This window comes from Talpa europaea (genome assembly GCF_964194135.1).
Source record: "Talpa europaea genome assembly, chromosome: 13".
Classification (NCBI taxonomy): domain Eukaryota; kingdom Metazoa; phylum Chordata; class Mammalia; order Eulipotyphla; family Talpidae; genus Talpa; species Talpa europaea.
In genome coordinates, this window is record NC_140080.1 from 90,072,591 (window position 1) to 90,092,255 (window position 19,665).

The window sequence follows — 19,665 nt, forward strand, 5'->3', positions numbered from 1 at the left end:
CAGCTCAAAGCCAGCCACAACCTCCCAACCCATCGTGGTCTGAGGATGATATGAATATATTTTCAGGTGTCTTGTTGGTGTCCATGCCATTTAATCCTCAAAGTAACACTGTCCCGGCCATGCTGCAGGCAGCATTCTGCAGCTGTTACCATCAGACTGTGCAAAACAAAAAACCAACAGGTCGTTTGCACTGTGTCTGCTGCACTCCCAGAAGTCTGAGGGAGAAAGAAGAGCCGGCATGTTAATACCCTCCTCTCTATGCACGTACATCATCATCATAATCGGCCCCATTTATAGAGCTCCTGTTATGAGAAAGACACTGTGCTAGGTGCTTTGCATACATTAATTTCTAATGATCCTACAGCTCTTCAAAGTAAGTATTAATATTGTTCTCCATATTTATAAAATGAGGAACTTGAGCGTTATAAACCTTTAGTAATTAGTCAAAGGCACCCAAGTGGTAATTGACATAGATAGGGTTTGGCCCAGTCCAGGCCTAAACTGGTTCTCTGTTTTGTAAGTTAAATTTCATGAACATCATTGCTGAGTGATCCAAAGTGCTAACAACCCAGGCAGCAACAGAGTTACTGGTGGTTGAGCAAATGTCATCAAGTGTTATTTGCCTCCTTTAGAGAGACTGTTACTTACAGGATAGCACAAAATTACCACCCACACACCTTGTCTACAATTAAAGATGCAGAAATGTATTTCTAGGCTCAATATGAAAAGAGCGCCCCTGGACTGCTTCTGAGATCATCACAAAGTAATAGGGAAGGACATGCAGTTGGATGGGCAGATAAAAGCTCTCCCCAAACTCAACCATCCATAAATAGATTTCAGTGATTCCATTACAAGCCCAAGAGCTGGTTCCACCAAAAGGAGAGAGACACTGATGCAAAGAATAATAACCAGCAGTGAAACTCCATCTTGACACCTGAAACATAAGCCAGCACAGTCCTGCTGAATGAAAGTGCTGAACCAGACAGGGGCCTGAGCTCTGGCGGTCCTGGAGACTTCCCAGCACAGCAGCCAGAGTCTATTTATTAATCACTTCATCATCTTTTCCACGACTTGAAGTGTCATAAAGTTTTGAAACTCAAAATCCTAGTTTATATCAAACACTTTCATGGCAAAATGTTTAGGCCTGTTCATTTTATTGTAAATGGAAAGGCTGGCTTCCTCCATAGGAGACGGCTTCCACTGCTTTGTCATGATCACGTTCAACGCATGTTAGTCTCTGTAGACAGATGTGGTAAACATTTAAGTGTTAAAAAAAAAAAAAACTCTTCCTGTTTGAAAGGGGATCCTAAGTTTGGGTCAAAACATAGATCCATTTATTTCTGACATCTGTCCGTAGCCGTAATGACATTTCAGTGCTGTTTCTCCCCAGCTCCATTCAGACATGGACAGAGGGGATGGATCCATCAAGTACATCCTCTCGGGAGAAGGTGCGGGGGTCGTGTTTACCATCGATGACACCACTGGAGACATCCACGCCATTCAGAGGCTCGACCGGGAGGAAAGGGCTCAGTACACTCTACGGGCTCAAGCCCTAGACAGGCGGACGGGCAGGCCGATGGAGCCGGAGTCCGAGTTCATCATCAAAATCCAAGACATCAACGACAATGAGCCCAAGTTCCTGGACGGCCCTTATGTCGCCACTGTGCCAGAAATGTCACCAGTGGGTAAGGTGGAGCTCTCCTGAGTCCCACAGACAGTTCCTTCCAGAGAAGGTCTGCCCACACATACGCAGAGGAGGGGATGTGCAGCCGAGCTCACGAATTACAAAACTGAACCAAAAATGATAACCAAGTCCTTAGGCAGGGACCGACGTAGACACTGGACTATAATGGTAATGGTAATAGTAGTAGCAGTAAGCCTGGTATTGTTCTTCAGTAATGGTTCTTAAAATATAAAAGATAGATGATATCCAGATGGCTGGCTGGCTGGCTGGCTGGCTGGATGGATGGATGGATGGATGGAGGGATGGATGGATGATGCTGGATTCATAAAGACAAGTATTTTGGTCTTATCAAAAGAGCAATGAGGAACTCAAAGGCTATGCTGTCTTTGCTAGTTATTAAGAACCTAAAACACAAATAAACTCCCATCCCCACCAAAGAGACACAACATAGGAGTTGTGGAAACTGGACCTAGAACAGCACCTTCCCAGGGAAGCAAACATCACATTTGCAAATGCGGAACAGCTGGCCATTCAGGATTGGGGCCGGCCTTGAACACTTCAGCCTGAACAGGTTTCTGCCATCTCTCTTCCTCAGGGACCTCTGTTATCCAGGTGACAGCCACGGATGCTGATGACCCAACCTACGGCAACAGCGCACGGGTGGTGTACAGCATCCTCCAGGGCCAGCCCTACTTTTCTGTGGACTCCAAAACAGGTATTTGATGCAGCAGTCAAGTTAGAGGTACCTGCTTTATTCCCTACTCATTATAATTGCTACTTAGGATAGACCTAAATCTCCTTTTCACTCCAGGGAGTGGACTAACCAAAGGAGATTGCTATAAGCGATGGAGAGAGTCCCCCAAGTCTCTAGAGGGTAAGAGGGTGCTGTTTAGAAGGTCTGCAGGGTCCGGCTGGAGGGGCCAACAGGGCTACCTGCGTGAAAGTGCCTCCTCACTAGTCCTCCGATATCTCTGTGGTTGTATTTATTTCCAGGGACTAAGGTCTTTTATCACTCCAGAGGCCGGAGAAGATTGACACGTTAAGTTGGGCTCACCGTGGAAGCAAAATTATTGATTTGGAAACTAGAAAGAGACTTAGGGGACTCCTCCAGCCGTCACCACTCAGTTAACGCAGAAGGAAACTGGGAACTGAAAGGCGACAAAGGGCATCTAGTCGTAGCTGTGCCTCCCGACGTGCGGGCTGTGTCCTTCCACTGAACCTCCCCCGCGGAGCAGAGAACGAGGCCAGAATGAGTGGGTGCTGGGGCAACAGATGTTGATGAGGGGCAAAAGAGTATAGAAAATGGGATGTGGCCTCCAGTATTAAGGGTGCTTCGTGGGGCGCTCTACCTGGAGGACAGCACAGACAACTGCAGGGGAAAGGAGTGTTTGGCAGGAAGAGACAAACCAGGAAACGTGGTTTTGGCATTTTCTTGTTTTTATTTTCAGTTTCACCCAAGAACTCTGATTCCAGCATTAACATGTTTTATCTGTGAAGACTTCCCTTTCATAGTTTGACTTGGACAGAGTAACTATTATATCATTATCTTGCACCGTGCCAAGCCCTCTCCCTTGTAAGATACTTCCTAAACAGTACCACAGAAGAGTGTTCCAAAATCTCATGAACTCATAAGCTATATGGAAGTATTGGAATTCCATTTACATAGAGGAAAACTGGGAATTAACAATTAATGAACGAGGATCCTGAATAAAGAAACTTACAAGTGGTGAAGTCAACAGTGAAGGATCAAAGTCACCTCTTTATTTGAAAGCGAAAAAATACATTTCTATTAGCAACTGGAGAAAATTTTGTCCAGAAGTCCTAAGGGAAACCAGACTTTCAGAAAATTGTATCATAAAAATCGAAAGCAAGGGAGTATAAATTGGCAGGAGGAAAGAAAGGAGATTGCAGTTGTCCTATAAAACAGTAACTTTAACCACTCTGCAGATGGGGAGAGAGAGGCTAGGGGGTGCCCACGGGGAGGAAATGCACAGACAAGAAGAGGGTAATGTGTACTTTATATCCTAAAAGGAACCTTACTTTATTTTGACAGCTCCCAGGGGGCATCTTCAGTGTTAAGGTCAAAAATACATGAGAAGACAGCTATTGCTCTCTCCACAGGGCATTTTAAAAAAGAAAATTCTGCATATTTCACTTGATCATCCCTCTAAGGCAATATACATATTATAGGAGTAAACTGAGGACAGGCCTGTTGTTTTCACCCCTTCCCTTTTTTTATGCAAAGAGGTCTGTTCAGCCAGGGGTCCTGCTGTAAACTTGCAGTAAACAGGCCTGTAATCTTTGCCTAGAATTAAACAACCAAACTTTTCTAAGTTGAAGGGTTAAAAGTGAGATAAAACATTACCACACATCCTTGGCAGGAGAAACCAACACATTTCAGTGGATTTTGATTTCCACCCTCTTCTTAAATGAAACCGTATGACACCGCGATGCTACTGTTTACTGTCTGGGGAAGGTCACCCCTTATGGAAGGGATCATGCTCAGCGAAATAAGACAGAAAGAAAAAGAAAAATACCGGTTGGTCTCACTCATAGCAGGAATTTAGAAAACCCAAATAAGAGACCAGGAAAAAGACTAATTATAATAAAGTAAAAATCAAAATCAACAAGCAACTAGAAACTAGAAACATGGCGGGGGGGAGAGGAGGTGGGATTAGGGTCACAATAAGGGGGGTGGGAATTGCATGGGGACTATAACCAAGATGAAAATTGCATACATTGTGCAAAAATGAAAAATTATGTAAAAAAATATATAAAATAAAATAAAATAAAAATAAGCAACGCACAGGGCATCTTTCATATCCTCGCTCACCGAATTCTGTGAAGCACAGAGGTAAGCAGAACATAAAAAACAGAATGAATACAGAACAAAAGAAAATCAAATCAGAATCCCAAGGCTGCTTACAGGTGGTGAGGAAGCGGGGAAATCAGGCGTAAGTTGCTTAAAGAAGAATCATTCACACTACGAGGGCTCTAGGGGCTGCAGAAAGAAAGAGTTGAAGAGTTATCTAAAAGCACAGATTTGTAGACCTGTGAGGTTTTGTTTTCTGGGCCCGACGCCCCGGTTTTCTTGAGTGCGCGGGAGCCGCCGGGCAGCACGCGAGCCTCCCTCCAGGTCTGCGGGAGAGCCATGGCGCCACCTGCCGTTCGCTCTCGGTGATGCAGCCGGAGCAGTTGGGGCCTGCGAGCTCTTTCCACCGACGCTGTTGATTCTCCATTTATTTAGGCACAAGGTCTTTTTTTATATATTTTTACATCATTTTTCATTTTTGCACAATGTATGCATTTTCATCTTGGTTATAGTCCTCATACAATTCCCAACCCCCCTTATTTTGATCCTGCTCCCTCCTCCCATCCGCCCCCCAGTGTGTCTCTGGTTTATAGTTGCTTGTTCATTTTTACTTTATTATAATCAGTCTTTTTCCCGGTCCCTTATTTAGGTTTTCTAGATTCCTGCTATGAGTGAGACCATCCAGTATTTTTCTTTTTCTTTCTGGCTTATTTCGCTGAGCATAATCCCTTCCAGCGCCATCCATGTTGCTGGAAATTACATGAGTTTATCTTTTTTGATTGCTGAGTAATATTCCATGGTGTATATGTACCACATCTTCTTGAACCAGTCATCTATTTTTGGGCATTTGGGTTGTTTCCATTGCTTAGCTATTGTAAGTTGTGCTGCTATAAACATAGGGGGCACAAGGTCTTTTTGAAGCTAGATTCTGACCTCCAGTTTAATGAAACACAGCTCAACCCTAGAACTAAAAAATGTGCAAGGGAGAAACCTAGTAACCAATCTTAAAAACTGCACTTGTGGTTTTATTTTCAAACACCACGTCGCTTCTGTCCTGCAGGTGTGATCAGGACAGCGCTCATGAATATGGACAGGGAAGCCAAAGAATACTACGAAGTGATTATCCAAGCCAAGGACATGGGAGGGCAGCTGGGAGGCCTAGCCGGGACCACCACGGTCAACATCACCCTCTCCGACGTCAATGACAACCCGCCCCGCTTTCCCCAGAGTGAGTATCCCCCAGTGAGAGACCAGAGCTCAGGCCCGGCAGGCAGGCCTGTGACAGAAGCCAAGGAATAAGGCCAGCCTGAGTCCTCTTTAACCTCTACTATTCATGGATCCCTGTCCTAGAGTTACATGCAATTCGCCCATAACCATTTGCCTTCTGGGAGCAAATTTCCCAAAGTGTTTCTCTTTCTTTTTATTAGGACCTGTCTAAAGAGGCGTCCTCTACTTTTTTCCTTTGGATCATCATTCCCTGCCCCAGCCCATAAAATTTAATAGTGTGGAATAAAATCTTGTTGGGTAGGATTGAACTTTAGAGAGTCACAAACAATCATAACATCTAAGATTTTTTTTCACCTTTTACCCACACATGAACCAGTGTTTGCCCCCTGGCGATAATATTGCCACACAGGGAAACAAGGTCGACGCCCCTGCCCTGGAAGCGTCTCATGGTTTGGATTTGATGAGCATCATCACGGAGTATGCTATGTTCATCACTGGTTAGCCAAGAAGCAGCATTTGTTGTGCTGCTTGGATAGTGCATAATGAAGCCTTCATGATAAACTAAGATGAAGGTCTCAAAGAAGAATGAAACTTCAACAGGGAACTGCAGAATATAAAGGAGTGAAATAGGCAAAAAGGAAAATATTCCTAAAAGGGGAGGACATTCATTCATTCAAAATACATTGTGTCCAGGCACAGCCTCGGTGTGGGACACGGAGCAGGTTGAAAACAAATGAAATTTCTGCTCTCCTAGAGCTCCCTTGAGCTCCCTGGATGTAAATAACTTTGTCTTCTATTATCTAATTAATAATTTAGTTCATCTAGAAATATATCTGTATATTTGTATGTGTGTACAGTATGTGTATGTGCGCTTGATAAGGTGGCACATTTATGGTCACAGTTTCCTAAACGAAGACCTGCTCTTTAGTGTCTCAAATGTATGAGTCTAATGGGCATCACTAAAGTTTTTGAGAAAGAGAGAGATCGGAAAAAAAGCTAATTTGACAGCCACGTGCAGGATGGATGGACCAGGGTCGGGACAGAAGGCGAGTCCATGAGGAAGCTTTTAGCACTGTCCAGATTTGAAGTGATGGGACTTAAGGGAATGGCAGAAGGGTTAGAGTGGGACAAATGAGAACATGTGGACTTCTGCCCTTGTTCTTGACTAAGGGAACCAAGGCAGAGAATGGAGTCAAAGATGACAATGATGCTTCTGTCTAAGCGGCAAGGAACAGGACTTCTGTCCCAGGTAGGGTGCAGTGAGCTAGCTAGGGGCAGTCAGCCTCCCCAAACCTTTGTGAAACTCAAGCCGCCCTGTAGCTCACAATGCATATTAGAATAGAAGAGACCACGTACATATTAGACGTGGTTATGTGATTTGTTATTTAGTCAGTCACATTATGACTGACAAAATAATGAAGAACTTCAAAAAGGCATCCCCAGAGAAGGCAAGTGAGCAAAGACACAACTCGATGGCAATGAAAATAAACTAAATTTAATTGTGAATCCAGGATATCGAGTTGAAAAGGAGAATATTGCTCGCTCTGAGATTCTAACTTACATGTATGTTTTGGGGATTCTATTCTGGAGCCAGAGAATAAAAAGCATCACATGTCTGTCCATGAAGAGGCTGCCGGGGGCAGTCCCAGGTAAAAGGTCGCATGGACAGACACCACCAGGCGCTGGTGTGGTTTGCTCTTGTTCCTTCACAGATCACTGGTCATTATTAAATGTGGGCAGGTGGTTGTGAAGATGGACACTCAGCACACAGGCCAGGCCATGAAGGAAAATGCAGGCACTTGAAATGTGAGCAGAATATTTTGTGACCACAACACTGTTTTCTGTTTCTTACAAGAAATTAACATTGGGGAGATAGTTCTTTAGGAAGGACTGAAAGATTGGAAAGCGAAACACTTCCTCCCACTCTGCAGGGAGATTAACTGAGATAAGAAATAGTTTTGCTTTTGTCCTGTCCTCCCATGGGGTTGTGATCAAGCTCTTTTGGCCTCCTCATCAAACATCCACACAGGCCCTTGACCCACCTAACAGCATTCGCTCAGTTTCTTTAATCTGTTTTTTTTGTCTGTGAAACTCAAATTTTCACGTTGAACCAGGAGAAAGATGTTTTGCACAGCATGCCTGATGTGATGTAATACTGACAAGGCACTTTTCTCAGTGACAGATTACCAAGAACGCATGTTCTGATCTTTCTTCACAGAACATTATCAGATGAGTGTGCTGGAATCAGCTCCAGTCAGCTCCACTGTGGGCAGAGTGTTTGCCAAGGACTTGGACGAAGGCATCAACGCGGAGATGAAGTACACTATTGTGGATGGGGATGGTGCAGATGCCTTCGCCATTAACACGGACCCCAATTTCCAAGTTGGCATCATAACTGTGAAGAAGGTAATCCAACTCCCTTGCCCGAATCATTTTAATGGCTACTTGAATGCATACTGGATGTAAGGGCTATTGCACTGCTGATACAAATTGTTTCAGATACTCTAATAAATGCTCTTTTCTATTATTTGGAAAAAGAAAAGCTCTTACTCCTTTTACTTATATGTAGACACTATAATTGTTTTAGAGAAAAGGTGCAAGGTCATAATAAAAATATAACACATACAATTTCTCTAACTAGCTCTTACTTAGCCACTTAAAAAACTGTTACAGCTTAATTCTATAATGGTGTTAATGACTTGATCAATATTTGCACTTGAATAACACCTTTTTTAACTACAATACACCATAAATAACAATAAAACAAACCATAATATTATTTATGAATCAATAAATAACATGCAGAGATATTTTAATTGCTGCTTGAAGATTCATAGATGCTAATTAGACTTGGAAAAGCTTTATCAAACTTAGCTGCCAAGTGATGTAATCACCTGAAACTCCTTCGCTTCATAAGTCACCAAATTTCCAGAATGTATCCTCTGAATGTGTTATGGCTTAAAGCACATATGGATATACTCAGCTGGAAAGTAAAATACTTTTTTAAATTCAAATTTTAGCATACTAATAAATACATATCTGATGAAATACATTAATTCAAAAACTCATTGTTCCAATCTCCCTTCTCTATTTTAAGTATATTTAAAAATCCAAGATACATGTAAATTATTCATTCAACAAATATTTGTAGAGTGTCAGGTACTGCTCCAGGCATTTAAGGTAGAGTAAATAAAGCAGCCTCACACAGAAAAAAATGTCATTTATGCAAAAACTTAAAGTGGGCAGAGTCGCAGCCAGCATTGGGCAAACACGGAGGGATGCCCTGGAATGACTTTCAGTGACACCCACATGTGGCGCCCCGGAGACAAGGGAATGGGCGTGGACATACTGAGGAGAGTGTGCCCAGCACATGGTGGGCAGTGCAAACTGGGACTCCATCTGGTTTGTCTCCAGATCAGCAATAGGGGTTGTCAAGGCTGAGGGAGGGAGACACTAAAAGGTGATAGGAAAGGAGAGAAAAGTAACAAAGGGGCCAAATTGTGCAGGATCATATGGCTGATGGAAGGATTTGGGGTTTTACTCTGAGTAAAGTGGGAAATAACTACAAGACTTCAACAGATGCATGACATGACCAGACTTTCATTACAAAAGAACTGCTGTGTAGGCTGCGTTGAGAAAAGACCCTAAAGGGACAAGGCCCACGGAAAGGTTAGGGCAGTAATCCCGGTGAGAGATGACGGTGGCTGGTCTAGGGGAGTGGAACTGGGGCACTAAGAAGTGGTCAGAATCTGGACATATTTTGAAAGTAGGGCTAACAGCACTTCCTAGAGTAGATGGGGACAGGAAAGACAGAGAGGCTCAATTTAGAAGCAAGAATAGAGTTGCCCATGGATGGAGCTGGAAGGGATCATGCTCAGCGAAATAAGCTAGAAAGAAAAAGAAAAATACTGGATGGACTCACTCACAGCAGGAATCTAGAAAACGTAAATAAGGGACCAGGGAAAAGACTGTAAGAAAGAAAAAAATCAAAATCAACAAACAACTATGAACCAGAGACACTCTTTTGGGGGGGGGGATGGGGTCAAAATTGGGGTTGCAATTGTATGGGGAATATAAAAATTTAAAAAAGTAAAAAAAAAAAAAGAATAGAGTTGCCATTAACTGAGATGGGGGAAATCTGCAAGTAGAACAGGTGGCAAATACTGGGGTTCAGTTCTAGACCTATTATGTTTGCAAAGTCTGTTAGGCATCCAAGTAAAAATGTGTAGTAGTTGCTGACTTTAGGTATCTGCGGCTTTCAGAAGAGTTTGAGGCTGAAAATACAAAGTTAGGAGTCATAAGCATCAAAATACAGGATGATATTCCAAGGGACTCAGCATAGATGGAGAGGAAAAGAGTGAAATGAGTCCTGTGCATCCCAACATGAAGAAATCAGAAGAGCAAGGACAAGCAAGGAGATTGACGAGACACAGCACAGAAAGAAAATCAAGAGTGTGGGGTGTCCTGGAAGGACTAAAGAAACTGTGTCCAAGAGAAGGAAATGATCGCCTGTGACAAATACTGATGAAGATCATATAAGAACACTGAAAATTAACCACAGAAATTAAGCACATGAAGGTCATAGGGTGAACCTCACAACTTCAAATGTGGCATTTGAAGTTGTGTTTCAAAAGTGAACATGTTTAGTAAGGACCAATCTATGCCATTCCACAGAGTGAACACTGACTTTGAAGCAAAGGATACAGTTCACATGTTTGTCTTGTATTTATTTAAGATGCTATCAAATAAAGCAAAATTACAGCTTTATCAGGTATTCCATCTACCAGAAATCTTAATAACTGGCACACAATGACCTCAAAATAGTGCAGAATGCAGAGATTAACTCTGGAATCATCACTTAAACCTGGATGTAATTTAACCATTACAATATTATTTTATTCTTATCCTTTGAGAATAGCACATGCAGAGTTATAAAAGGTGGCCTGTAATAACACCAATTTGATATATGACATAGGATAAAGAACATTTACCTATTATGTGCCCTAACCCAAGTTAACTACTAAAAGTATATTACTTACCACAGCTGGTAACTGAATAAGCTCAAAGCATTATTATTTCTTTAAGGTAAAAACTCTCTAAAAAAATAAATAATCAGGGCCTCCCTGGTGGCACAAGGGGCTAAGACACAGCCTATGAAACTATTTGCAGCCACTGCAGCACAAGTTGGATCCCCAGCCAGGGAGCTACCCACATGGTGCAGCAGACCTCTCCTGGCTTGCCCGCTGCTCCCCTCAGCAGTGTATTTCAGTCAATCTGCCTGTTTTGTTCCCCACTTTGTCTCTGGTGAATCCTCCCACCCCCCACACCTCTGTCTGGCTTGTACCCCAGTTCTTGTATGCATAAATAAATCTTTTTTAAAAAAGAAAAAAAATAAGCAATCAAAAAGAATTTTTGAGGGTCTCAATATACTTTATATTTGATCTTTTTATACCTTAAAATAATATATAAAAATAATTCTAAATAATAACTTAATGTTAATTCATGTCAAATTATTAGAATGTAGCTAGACCTTATTACAAATGTTTCATTTAAAAATGAATGAATTTTTAAAAAATATATTAACTATTATAATGTTGTACCTGAAAAGAACCCCAAAATGTTATTTCTCCAACTCCTTTATTTGGAGAAAAGATTAAACCTCCTAAGACAGAATACTCTTTCATTGTCATTACTAAAACTATATCCATGTTTAATCAAAACATTTATCAGTTCCTCCAAGGCCTTTTGGATTTCTTCTTCTGAACTTATGAGGTACCAGAAAATGGAATTCAAAAAAGGTCAATAAGTTGGGGAGATGGACAAGTCAAATATAATGAATACTTTCGAGGACACTGCTCAATCTATACCTTGGGAAGGGTATTCATTCAGATGCCTCCACACCCATCCTTCTACTTTGTCATTAATAATGTCACATAAAATTGAAACAAAAGCTCTGCTTTTGATTTATTTCCCTAAGGCTTATTCTTTGTCTAAAGGCACATACTTTTTCAAAAAGAGAAATTAAGTTGAATTGATAGATTGGGTCTTCACAAAACCACACTGATTACTACCCAGTATCTTGGGTCTTTTTGGCTTTTAAGTAATCAATCAATTGATTTTCAGTCTCTTAACTTTAAATGCTTGAAAGATAACTTGAAATGTATAATTTTTAGAATATTCTTTATATAAACATGACATACGCAATTCTCCAGACTCCAGCATGCCTTTCCTCTTCCAGCATGCAATAAGTAATTGTTCTAAGTCCATTCTCTGCTTAGACAGGCCACAAAAAGCAAAACTTTTGTATTTCATTGACTCTGAGATGCATGAATTGTAATGTGCATCATTGTTTTATATACCACTTTAAAAAACACTCTAGCCAATTTAAATGATACAGTGCTTTCCTATTCCTTAGTTTATAGTTATTGAAAAAGCTCTTGGAGATGCAGACATATCTGCTTCACTAATATCAAATTTACTCCCTGCTGCTATTTCTGCACCACTCTGCCTACACAAAAACTTTTGTTTCAATGTCAAATCATAGCACAGCCTCTCTGAAAACAATTTACAAGGCAATAAAGTTCAAAACATGTAGTGCCAACATTGCGCAGAACTGAACTGAAAACAACCTGAATGGATTTGTCAAAGTTTGGCTTACAATACAAAATAAAAATAAACTTTGATAACAGAACTAAGGTTACCAGAGGGGAAGAAGATGGAGGATAGGGACAAGGGTGGAAGGGGCCTTTTTCTTTTTTTTGACAAATAAAAATAAATAAACAAAAGCAACTCTTTGACGTAAAAAAAAAAAAAGTACAGAAACTTTTTGAGAGAAATTTTAATCATTCTAGCCTTTTCAATAAATGGTGCTTCAAAAAAAAAAACCTGGAATCAAATCTCACAAAAAATGAACCCAAAATGGATCCTAAATATAAAAAAACTATTAGTTAAAATCTCTATGACCTTAATTAGACAGATTTCAAAATCAAAAGTGATAAGACAGCAACAAAATTGAGTTTCTTGTCTTCAAAAGTCATAAGATGAAAGAATGGAAAAGCAAATCACATATAGGGAGGAAATATCTGCAAATCACATTTTTGATTAAAGACTTGAATATAAAAAATATAAAGAATTCTTCAAGAAGATATACAAAGAGGCCCAACATCATTAGGTGTCAGGGAACCGCAAATCAAAAAAGCACAATGAGATACTACTTCACACCCATTAGGACACTAACATCACCAAACTGACAAACTCCAATGACAAGGCAGCGAAGCTACCAGAAAACTCACACATTCCTGGTGGGAATGCAAGACAGTACAGCCGTTTTGAAAACTGGTGGGAAGTTTCCTATAAAGTCAAAAATACACTTACTATGCAATCTTGCAATCCCATCTAGGTATTTACCCTATGTGAAGTGAAATGAAAACCTATGTTCTCTCTCTCTCTCTCTCTCTCTCTCTCTCTCTCACACACACATACACACACACACACACACAACTGTATGCAAATACTCACAGCGACTTCATTCATAACTGTCAGAAATTAGAAGTAACTGAAAAGCACCTCTACTGAAACTCTGTCCCTTTAATAAAGGGGAATACTACTTAGCAACAAAAAGGGACAAATTATTACTTCATACAGCAGATGGATGGATCTCATAGGCATCATGCCAAGTGAAAGAGACCCTACTTGAAGCACTACACACAGAAGGACTGCATTTACATGACATGCTTGCAACAGGGATAGAACATAAATCAGTGGTTTTTCAAGGGAGGATTTGGTTACAAAGGAGTACAAGGCAGGAAGTAACAGGTGATGGGAACTGTTCTCTCTCTTATCATGGTAGAAATGTGACTATGCATTTGTCAAAACCCATAAAACTTTACACTAAAAGATGAATTTTAATGTATATAAATTACACATTTTTAATACATCATAACAAATTAGAAAAAAAAATGACTTCAAATTAAAAGGAAAACATATTTTGCTGAGCTCAAACCTAACATAAACAACAGCATCCACTTGGGGTTACCCTTATACAAGAATTTTAAGAGTCTATAATATAATTTTTGAGGAAAGACCATACCCAGAGTAAGTACAAATAAAATAAACTGGTAATGTAATTCCTTCAAATATATTGTAATCTGAATGGCAGATTTGCCTGTTTATGAAAAGTTTACCTTCTAACCATTTCTGAGAAAAGGTTGCCAGTTTACATGGGAAATGCTGACTCCATAAAACAGGGCCTACAAGCTACAGCACCAAGTAAGTGGCAGAACAGGGAGTGACCCAACCACAGCCACTAAACAAACCAAAGCTTACGTTTGAAAGCTTTGTTTGAAATAACAAATTGAGTTAAAATCATTCCTACCACTGTTGGTTTCTCCATGTTTATTTTTAAACATGAAATGTGCTGACATTTTTATGAAATGAAAGAAGGAATAAATGTTTAGCTAGAAAAATGTAAATCACTGTCAAGATACATGTGACTTTTAAGCTTTAGTAACTGCTTTGCCATCCACTGTAATTATTTCACAGGACTGACTTTCCATGATATTTTTTTCATTCTTGATGATGTTTTGAGATAATTGTTGCTTAAAACACGTAAACATTTCAGTCATTTAAAAAAACAGAAGTGGGCTATTCTTTTTTTAATAATTTATTCTATTTATATATATTTTACATCATTCTTCATTTTTTCTCAAGTGTAGTCCCCATAAAATCCCCACCACCAATTCACCTGTGCACCATCACCATAGTCCCTTCTTTTTTTTTTTAAGATTTATTTATTTACGCATACAAGAGCTGGGGTACAGCCAGAGATGCAGGGGGGGTGAGAGGATTCACCAGAGACAAAATGGGGAACACTGTATTTCAGGCAGAGTGACTGAAATACACTGCTGAGGGGAGCAGTGGGTGAGACAGTAGAGGTCTGCTGTGCCATGTGGGTAGCTCCCTGGCTGGGGATCGAACTCATGCTGCAGAGGCTGTGGATTGTTTCATAGTGCGGCGCTTAACCCCTTGCACCAGCAGGGAGGCCCCTGTCCCTTCTTAAGAGATAGTATTCAAGTTCACTTTCTGCCCTAAAATATTTAGACAAAAAACATTTTGAAGGTAGAGATAGATCCAAAAACAAAAAAGGAACAACCAAAAATCATGTTATGATATGGTCACTGACAAAGTTAAAATTTTGTAGATGAGCCTGAATGAGAAATTTGAAAATCTAGACCAGCATTTCTACTGTTAGACCAAGAAATATGTCAGCTTGGTCCAACCTCTGAGCTCTCTGGCTCTCAGTTCCTTCAAGTGTAAAATGGGGCACTGGATTAAGTTTTTAAAAGAGGTGGCTTATGGCAAATTAAATATACAAATATTGACCTGATATAATACCCAGAAAAACCTTATCATGTACTTATGATGGTTTCTTGGAAAAATTCATTATTGCCTTTTTACTCAAGGAAAAAAACATGTAAGGAAGAAAATAGAAATGCCAAGGCCAAAGTTGTATGGCTACTCTGAAACAGGAATGAATTCTCAATTATCATGACATCTTTTCAAATGAACTGCAAGGCGACGGTGCTGGTTAAAGAAATGATGCATTAAAGCCAGCCTGCCTAGAGGATGGTGACCTTCTTCATCATCAAACAGGCATCCTTCACTATCTCTAAAGCATCTAGCATCCTCCTGCCTTCTTTGCCCAACTTGCAATTCTTTGCCCAAAGGACACTAAGACTGAAGAACTACGCCTTTTTTCCTAGGACTCTTTTCACCATTCTAATGACTATGGGGTCTTCCTGCCAGCCACCATACTGGCCACCCTTTTGGACCCTGATGTATCTGCTCATGTCTAACCAGTTTTCCTGGATTACTTTTCAGCCCCTGAGTTTTGAAAGCAAGAAAAGCTACACTTTGAAAGTGGAGGGAGCCAATCCTCACCTAGAGATGCGTTTTCTGAGCCTCGGCCCATTTCAGGACACCACCACGGTGCACATCAGTGTGGAAGATGTGGATGAGCCGCCTGTATTTGAGCCTGGCTTTTACTTTGTGGAGGTACCTGAGGACGTGGCGATTGGAACAACGATACAGATCATTTCTGCCAAGGACCCAGATGTGACCAACAACTCGATCAGGTTTTTTCACAAATTTCACCTTTTCCTTGTTTTCTGGACTCTTCCCTTCCCTTGAATATAATTTAATATAACTTTTTCCCTTTGCTTCTTCCATCCCTGGAGAGTCTATCTCTTTAAGTTCTTTCTGTTTAAATAGCATGGCCTTTTCATGTTACTTCGAAGTATCATCATGTCTATAGCTCACTTTGTATACGTTCCATACACGCCCCCCCCCCAACTTCTCAATCATGATCCTACTGACATTTCAAGTTGGATCATCCTTTGTTGCAGGGGCTATGTTATATATGTTGTACAACGTTTAGCAACATCTCTGACCTCTACCCATTAAATGCTAGTAGCACCCCTGAGCTGTAACAACCTAAAATGTCCCCAGATATTGCCAAATGCCAGAGAGTCTGCAAAATCACCCCTAGTTGAAAACCACCAATTCAGATAAAACACAGACACATAGATATCAAAGCACTGATAGCATAAAAATTGTTGAATCTTAGCGGTGAATATAAAGTTAATCGCTGCACATTCTTTCAATTTTTTTGAAACTGACGGTTGTTTTGAAAATGACATACAATACCTATCTCCATGTATTGTACAAAGAACATAGATACATATTTCCCATATGTTATCCATATACTATAGAAAGGCATAGAAACTACTGCTGTGCTCAATGGCTTCCAGGCCCTGTCAACTGGCCAAAAAGGACTTTCTACCTATTGCAAATCCACGCATGGTCACTCTAAAACATGTTTTGAACTAAAAGATTCCAACCAAGCTGTTTCCCTCTCAAGGTGGGAAGGAGAGCTGCTCTTACATTTGCTATCAACTCTGGAGCCAACATGCAAACAGCTGGCAGCAGGTTGACACCTCAACCTGGCAGAGCAATCGCCAAGCCTCTGAAGCTCAACACAAAGGATCAGGATTCCGAGGCTGTCTGAGGCCATCTGTCGCATTAATTGTTGAAAGCCACAGTCAAATGGGTCTGGGGCTTTAGTGCGGATAACACACTTTAAACACACTCCAATTTATCAAATGCCTGTTCTGTCAACAGGCTACTTCCCTCACCTGGTGCTATTTTGCATCTAATGAAAATGTGCTTTTGCAGTTAACTAGCATACTTCTCTCCTGAGAATATCCATACTGGAGAAAATTTGCTTCCTCTACCCAGTAGAAAACATTTCACATTTTCAGGCACTAAGATAGCTAAAATGATTTTGTTTGAATTCTGATATTTGATTTTCAGAAGGTAACTAAGCTTTCTGTTATGAGTTATAACGACTTTATTGGAATGCTACCTCAACCATAAGCTTTTTAGTAAAAGGCAAAGATTTATTCAATCTGAATAAATCAGTGTACAACCTTAAACTTTTTAAATGTGTAACAGGAGGGGAAGAATTTAATGAAACCATCTTATCCCCAAAACAACCACAACATAAATGAAACAGATTCTATTTAAACTTATATATTCAGAAGCCAAGATATAGATCTCTCCTGATCAATCTGTCTAGTCATATTGGAGAAGATATTGTGAGGAAAAGCTTTAGAATAAAACTTTATGAAGGCAAAATGTTTGAAATAAAACAAGCACAACCTTGAAAAAACAGATTCTATTTCCAAAACAGTCAATCCAAATACCCAATGAAAACTTCCACACCTTCTGTCCAGTTCTGACTCTGGACTCTGGTAAGCACTAGAAACAGAGTCCTATGAGGAGTCACATGACTATGTGACAAGCCAAAGAGAATGAACCCAGGTAGCAACACACACACACACACACACACACACACACACACATCCCAAGAGTCTATCTGCAGTATTGAGAACTAAAGCCAGTATCTCAAGACATCTAAAATGAAGGAAAAACACCAGCAGGCCCAGATCCACCAGCAAGGGCAAAATGAGGTATAGAAAATGAAGGAGTCCTGCCTGTCTAACAGAAAATGCTGCTTCAGATGACGGGTCAGTTGAAAACTCTGTTGGGCGACGTGGTGCAGCACATCCATAATGAAGTCCCCGTCTGTTCTGACAGATCCCAGTCAGGAGGAATCCAAGAGTGAACAGGCTAGAGACACAGAAATTACTCTGGGGCAGGGCTGTGAGTCCTGAGGGAGAAACTGAAAGAACAAGGAAACAGCTACAGTCCTGAATATTCAGGCACAGGGGCAAAGCAGAATCCCACTTACCACAAATGGGGGTAAAACTCTACATATTTCGATGCAAAGAGGGAACAACACTGATATTGCCATCTACAAGGTTGGCATGGTTGGCAGAATCCCTCAGGGACACAGATGCATCCTGAACCACAACATCAGGGGTCCTGGACTCTCAGAGGGAAAAGCATCTAAAAGTTAAATCTCTATCATTTCATAAATTGATTTGGGAATTACTGCCCTATGCTATCTTTCCCCAAAAATTGCTTATATTATCCTTAATTTTTCCATGAAAGTTATTTTCTTTTTAAAGAATTTGCATGTTAGCTTGACTAATTCATTTCTGCATTTTTACAACAAAAAATAAAATGAGATTTATATTCCTAGAAAGAAAATACATATTAAATCACCCCCCAAAAAAACCAACCTATCTCCTGAAGATAAAATGTTACGGATAGAGCCTCCCCGGTGGCGCAGCAGGTTGAGTGCTGCGCGGTGAAGCTGTCCGCAGCCTCTCGATTCCTGGCTGGCCAGGGAGAAACCCACATGGCGCAGCAGACCTTTCCTGCTGCTCCCCTCAGCAGTGTCTTTGGCCCATCTGCCTGTTCTGTTCCCCACTCTGTCTCTGGTGAATTCTCTTGCCCTCCCGTGCCTCTAACTGTACCCCAGTTCTTGTATAAATAAAAATCTTTAAAAAAAAAAAAACTTAAAAAAAAATGTTATGGATAAAGGGCCATTTAATTTTTTTAAACACTTTTAGAGCTTTTATAATCTTTCTAGAAAACTGGTCATCACTTACTAGTAAACCCCAAAACTAAGTCTCCAGATTTAGCTACTTGTATGTGAAAAATACACGCTTGGATCTCCTAAATTTTTAATAAATGCTCAAGAAATTTCTGGCAAGCCAGCCTCAGAAGCATTTGGCAGCTGAAATAGGTTTCTGCTGGTGTGGAAACAGCCTGCCCTCCTGTGCCACCCTAAGGTGACTTTCGCATGGGTGGCTTCTGCGAGCTTGCCCTGCTCCCAAATTCCGAGACCCCCCCACCAAGCAGAAGAGCAGGGTGCCTGATTAACACTAGTTTTGTGTGTCAACATTAGGCCAATTCTGCCCCTGCGAGGTGAGACTATCGGTATTTCAGTTGCCCCAACGCTCCCATTTCCTATCTGTAGCTACACGTTCCATTTGTTCTGCTGCCTTCCGAAAACTGGCACGGCCTCTCAGTCCAAGAATTGAATGCTACGATTGCCGCAATTCAAGCCTTAATCCAGGCCTCGGGTGGGAAGCAGAAAAGGGATTTCACCCCTTGGGGAGGCGGCTTCTCCCAGGCAGGGTCTCGGTGTTACCGGAAGGTGTGTCACCAGACACTAGTACTGTCGAGGGCCCTGCCAGCAAGTTATTTCTATCACTCCAGCTCCGTAGCAGCTGCCACATTTACTATGGTGGTGTAGGTTTGAGTGCAGAGAGCTGGCTCGTCACAGGCCATCTCTCCCCTCAGCATAATGCCCATGACTTGGAGAGCTGCCCAGGGTGAGCGCTCTCTGGAGTAAATGACTGGCGTCTCTCCTGGGTGGGTGCTGAAAGAAGAGACCGTCATGAGCCAACCAGCATTCTTTTTTCTATGATAAAATTCAACTTTTAAAATGGCCAGTAAACTTCAAAACTAA

General features: G+C 41.0%; 1 protein-coding gene across 1 annotated transcript in view; it reads left to right on the forward strand.

Annotated features, from left to right (window-relative positions):
* Positions 1-19,665, forward strand: part of CDH20 (cadherin 20) — a gene marked incomplete at both ends in the record, with an annotated part of 45,481 nt that overhangs the window by 7,746 nt on the left and 18,070 nt on the right. The window contains 5 exons of the mRNA XM_084251862.1: positions 1,391-1,685; positions 2,280-2,399; positions 5,557-5,724; positions 7,942-8,129; positions 15,603-15,856. Coding sequence (XP_084107988.1) covers positions 1,391-1,685; positions 2,280-2,399; positions 5,557-5,724; positions 7,942-8,129; positions 15,603-15,856 — 1,025 coding nt within the window. The remainder of the gene's footprint in view (positions 1-1,390; positions 1,686-2,279; positions 2,400-5,556; positions 5,725-7,941; positions 8,130-15,602; positions 15,857-19,665) is intronic.